The sequence below is a fragment of the Bison bison genome, unplaced genomic scaffold (genome assembly GCF_000754665.1).
Source record: "Bison bison bison isolate TAMUID 2011002044 unplaced genomic scaffold, Bison_UMD1.0 scf7180017864375, whole genome shotgun sequence".
NCBI classification, from domain to species: domain Eukaryota; kingdom Metazoa; phylum Chordata; class Mammalia; order Artiodactyla; family Bovidae; genus Bison; species Bison bison.
Window position 1 is genome coordinate 4,701,531 of NW_011494947.1, and position 4,609 is coordinate 4,706,139.

General features: G+C 52.5%; 1 protein-coding gene across 1 annotated transcript in view; it reads right to left on the bottom strand.

Annotated features, from left to right (window-relative positions):
- Positions 1-3,934: 3,934 nt before the first annotated feature.
- The window catches only part of COQ4 (coenzyme Q4), a 14,070-nt gene continuing 13,395 nt past the window's right edge, over positions 3,935-4,609 (bottom strand). Inside the window, exon 7 of the mRNA XM_010856854.1 lies at positions 3,935-4,466. Coding sequence (XP_010855156.1) covers positions 4,295-4,466 — 172 coding nt within the window. The 3' untranslated portion in view covers positions 3,935-4,294. The remainder of the gene's footprint in view (positions 4,467-4,609) is intronic.

Consider the following 4,609-nt stretch of genomic DNA (forward strand, 5'->3'; position numbering starts at 1 on the left):
CCTTCAGAGTCCCTTGGACTGCAAGGAGATCCAACCAGTCCATTCTGAAGGAGATCAGCCCTGGGTGTTCTTTGGAAGGAATGATGCTAAAGCTGAAACTCCAATACTTTGGCCACCTCATGGGAAGAGTTCACTCGTTGGAAAAGACTCTGATGCTCAAGTGATTGGGGGCAGGAGGAGAAGGGGACAACAGAGGATGAGGTGGCTGCATGGTATCACCGACTTGATGGACATGAGTTTCAGTGAACTCTGGGAGTTGGTGATGGCCATGGAGGCCTGGAGTGCTACGATTCATGGGGTCACAAAGAGTCGGACACGACTCAGCGACTGAACTGAACTGAACTGGGGACTGGAGTAGTTTGGCCTCTGCAGAGCAGAGGTGCTTATCCCATAGATGTTCAGCTGTATTGGCATTAGGACCTTGTAGCTGTGTTAAGTCCTTCTACTCGGAGTGTGTGCAAAATACCTGTGGCTGGACTGTGGACACAGTGACTTTAGAGGAGGCATCGAAGAGCCTTCATGGGAAATAACAGCTTCCACATGCTAAATTCTTACTCTGTGCTAAAGCATTACCCTTGCACGATGGTCCTGTTGTGGGATAAGTCTGTATTCTCCCCATTTTACAGATGAGATAAACAGAGGCTCGAAGGGTGATGTGATTACTACAAGGGTGCAGGGCTGGTTGGTGACAGGGCCAGATCTGTCTTAAGAGCCTGTGCCCCCCAAACACAGATGGAGGGAAAGGGAGCTTCCCCCTTGGCTATTGGGAGAGGACGCAGGGCCTGCGCATCCCAGGACAGGCTCCATCACACCCCAGCTGTGTGACCCTAGTGCTCAGTCGCGTCCAGCTCTGTAGCCTGCCAGGCTCCTATGTCCATGGGATGTTCCAGGCAAGAATAGTGGAGTGGGTTGCCATTTCTTCCTCTAGGAGATCTTCCCAAGCCAGGGAGCAAACCTGGGTTTCTTAAGTCTCCTGCATTGGCAAGTGGATTCTTTACCACTGAGCCACCTGGGAAGCTTCAAATTTGAGAACAGTAAAACGTATACTTCTGCTTCATTTACTAACAAGGCTGTATATTGTCCTCCTGTTTATTTAACTTATATGCAGAGTACATCATTCAAAATGCTGGGCTGGATGAATCAGAAGCTGGAATCAAGGTTGCTGGAAGAAATACAAACAACCTCAGATATGCAGATAACACCATCCTTATGGCAGAAAACGAAGAGGAACTAGAGCCTGTTGATGAGGGTCAAAGAGAAGAGTGAAAAAAGCTGGCTTAAAACTCAACATTCAAAAAACTAGGATCATGGCATCTGGTCCCATCACTTCTTAGCAAACAGTTGGGGGAAAAGTGGAAGCAATGAGATGTTATTTTCTGGGACTCACAAACCACTGTGGACAGTGACTAGAGCCATGAAATTAAAAGACACTTGCTCCTTGGAAGGAAAGGTTTGTCTGTGACAAACCTAGACAGCATATTAAAAAGCAAAGATATCACTCTGCCAACAGAAGTCCTTATAGTCAAAACTATGGTTTTTCCAGTAGTCATGTATGGATGTGAGAGTTGGACCATAAAGAAGGCTGAGCGCCGAAGAGCGGATGCTTTTGAATTATGGTGCTGGCAAAGACTGTTGAGAGTCCCTTGGACAGAAAGGAGATCAAATCGGTCAATCCTAAGGGAAATCAACCCTGAATATTCATTGGAAGGACTGGTGCTAAAGCTGAAGCTCCAATACTTTGGCCACCTGATGCAAAGAGCCGACTCATTAGAAAAAGACCCTGATGCTGGGAAAGACTAATGGCAAAAGGAGAAGGGGGAAGTGGAGGATGAAACAGTTAGATAGCATCACTGACTCAATAGACATGAATTTGAGCAAACTCCTGGCCACAGTGAAGGACAGGGAAGCCTGGTGTGCTGCAGTCCATGGGGTCCCAAAGTGCTGGACACAACTTAGCAACTGAACAAGAGGTAAAATCCCATTGGCAAGTTATATCATTTCAAAAGCTTTACACACTCAAAATTTTGATAGTTACTGCCAAACTGCTGCTCAAAAAGATAACACTGATTATACTTCTAAGAAATTTCCATTATTTTACATTATAGGCAACTGAGAACATTTTTCACATTGGTTACTAATAAAAACATACAAATGAACCACTTAGCAGAAAATCTTCAAATCTCTCAGAAAAATAAAACACTCATAATCATGGAAAGTCTGTTGTGTGTGACCTTAGGGTACTCCCCAGACCTGAGACCCTCACTGCAAAATGCGGTTGTTGTGGGGACTGAATGAGATCTTGCCGGCGGGGTGCTCAGCACCATTACTCCAACCACGAAGCAGCAAGCCCCAACTGCCAGCCAGGCAGTGGTTCCCAACAGTGAAGAGAAAGGTCACTGCTCTCTGGGAGCACCCAGCTCTAACAAACGAGGTTATCCCCGGGTGTGGTGAGCACCATAAAGAAAATCCTTGATGAGAGGGCATGAGGGCGAAGAGACGGCTTCAGACAGGGTGGTCTGGGAAGCCCCCTTGGAGGTGACGTTTGAGTACTGGTGTGAATGACAAGGAGCTGACCACGTTACGACCTAGGACGTGGTGTTCTCAAAGGTAGGAAGACCACCACCGTGGTTTATTTGGACGAAGGAGGGAAGATTCCGGGTCTCCAGGGCTGCGGGAAGAGCTTAGGATGTTGCAGCTATTCCACTGTCATTTTCTTCCCACCGTGAGCTGGAGACCAGGCCCCCTCGCCAGCTCACCCTGGTGCCTGGGGGCCCAATCTCTTGAGGGTCGTGAAGGCCCGGGGTCACCAGGCACCAAGTGGCCGGAGCAGGTGAGCTCGCTAGCTGGGCAGAGACCATCTGAGGGTCTGCCCTTCCCCCACAACCATCAACTTTTCCAGACCTCAGGGTGGAGGTGCTCGGGGCCCGGGGAAGCAGCTGGCAGGTCTGGAAAGGTGGCCTGTACTGCGAAGATGGATGAGGTACAGGGAGCTCGCCCCGACCTGCTCCTCTGTGGATATTCAAAGCGCTCAGGACAAGGCTTCCCTCTTGAAAAGGCCATGGTTTCAATGTAGGCCTCCAGCCTCCCAAACCCTCCCTCCACCTCTGGGAGCGCTGGACTGGGTACATGATGGGTGTGAGGAAGGCTGAGGCACTGGGGTGGCTGTGCCAGCCAGGTCTCCGGACAGTCCCTGACTCCAGCCCTATCTCCACTCCTACTGCCTCGAAATACAGGTGATGGTACCACCCCTGTCCTTGCGTTGCTGGAGGTGTCGATGTGGTAACGCACTGAGGTACGGCCGTAAACCGCAGTCCTTATTATCCACAGGGAGGCTGCAGCACGGAACCAGCCAGGCTGTGTGGCCTGTGTTCTGCTTTCTCCGGACACCTCCTTGCTTACATCTGGGCCTTCCATCGCCCTACCCACACAATGAGGAGCTGGCCTCCAAAACTTCTAAAGACTCTGGGAGTCCTTCTGGCTGTAAATCCCAAGACAGGGCCGCCTACCCTTTTGACAATGCTCTTCACCCTGCCTGTCCACATTTCTTGGCTCTGACTCGAGGAAAATGCCTGGCTGCTACTCCAAAGGGAGCCTGCAGTCTCACAGCTGCCTCCTCCCACTGCGAACACAGCAAGAACAGCTCCTGCTTGGGCCCCTTCTCTGGGCATCACCTCATGAACCCCCAGAGCAGCCCTGGGAGGTGAGGGCCACTTCAATCCCTTCTACTGATGATGCAACAGGTCCACAGAGCGGAAGGGATTGGCCCTAAGTCCCTCTGCTAGAAGGTGGAGGAGGAGTGGGGAATTTGAATCCCAGAGGAGCAGGGAAAAGCAGCAGAAGCTCTGGCTGGAGGGAGTGTCTGCCCTCAGTGCTCAAAGGTCCAAGCCTGCCAGGGTCATGGGCAGCACCAGGAAGAGATGGTAGAAGCAGACACGGGACCTGATGGGAGCCTTTATTCAGACAGCAGAGACCCGCCTCCCCCTCTGCCTCCCTCTTCCTCAGGCCTTGGGAATAAAGGGTAGCCCTTCCCCCTGTGAAGACTCCCCCAGGCTGGCACCCAGAGAATGCTGGCAGGCAGGGAGGGGTCGGGCACATGGGTTGTGGACTTGAGCAATCCCTGAGCACTCGAGGTTCACTTCTGGCTCCCCAGGAGTTCCACTGGCTGCTCCCTCTGATAAATTATGATGAGTGACGTCCAAGGGTCAGAGTTCACTGAGGAACCTGGGTGCTGGCACAGATGTGCTCCACCCCCGGAGGAAGCGGGGGGTGGGGCGGGGCCTCAGGCGCTCAGGGTCTACACCAGGCCCTCCACACACAGGGGTGGCTCCGTGATGCCCAGCTCCTGCCGCAGAGCCTGCAGGGGCTGTTCCCAGCGCCGCTCGTAGTACACGTTGAGGACACACGGGGCTCTGCGGCCATTCTCAACTGCCCATGGGATCAGCTCCGAGATCAGCAATTGTAGGCTCCTGTGGGGCCGCAGAGGAGAGAGAAGACAGAGGACCCGGGGTCCTGAGCGCGGGGCACGCCACCTGCCCTGAGCCGACGGGCGTGTCCTCAGTTAATCCGCACAGACAAGAGGAGGCAGTTCCCAGCCCCACTTTTCAGATGA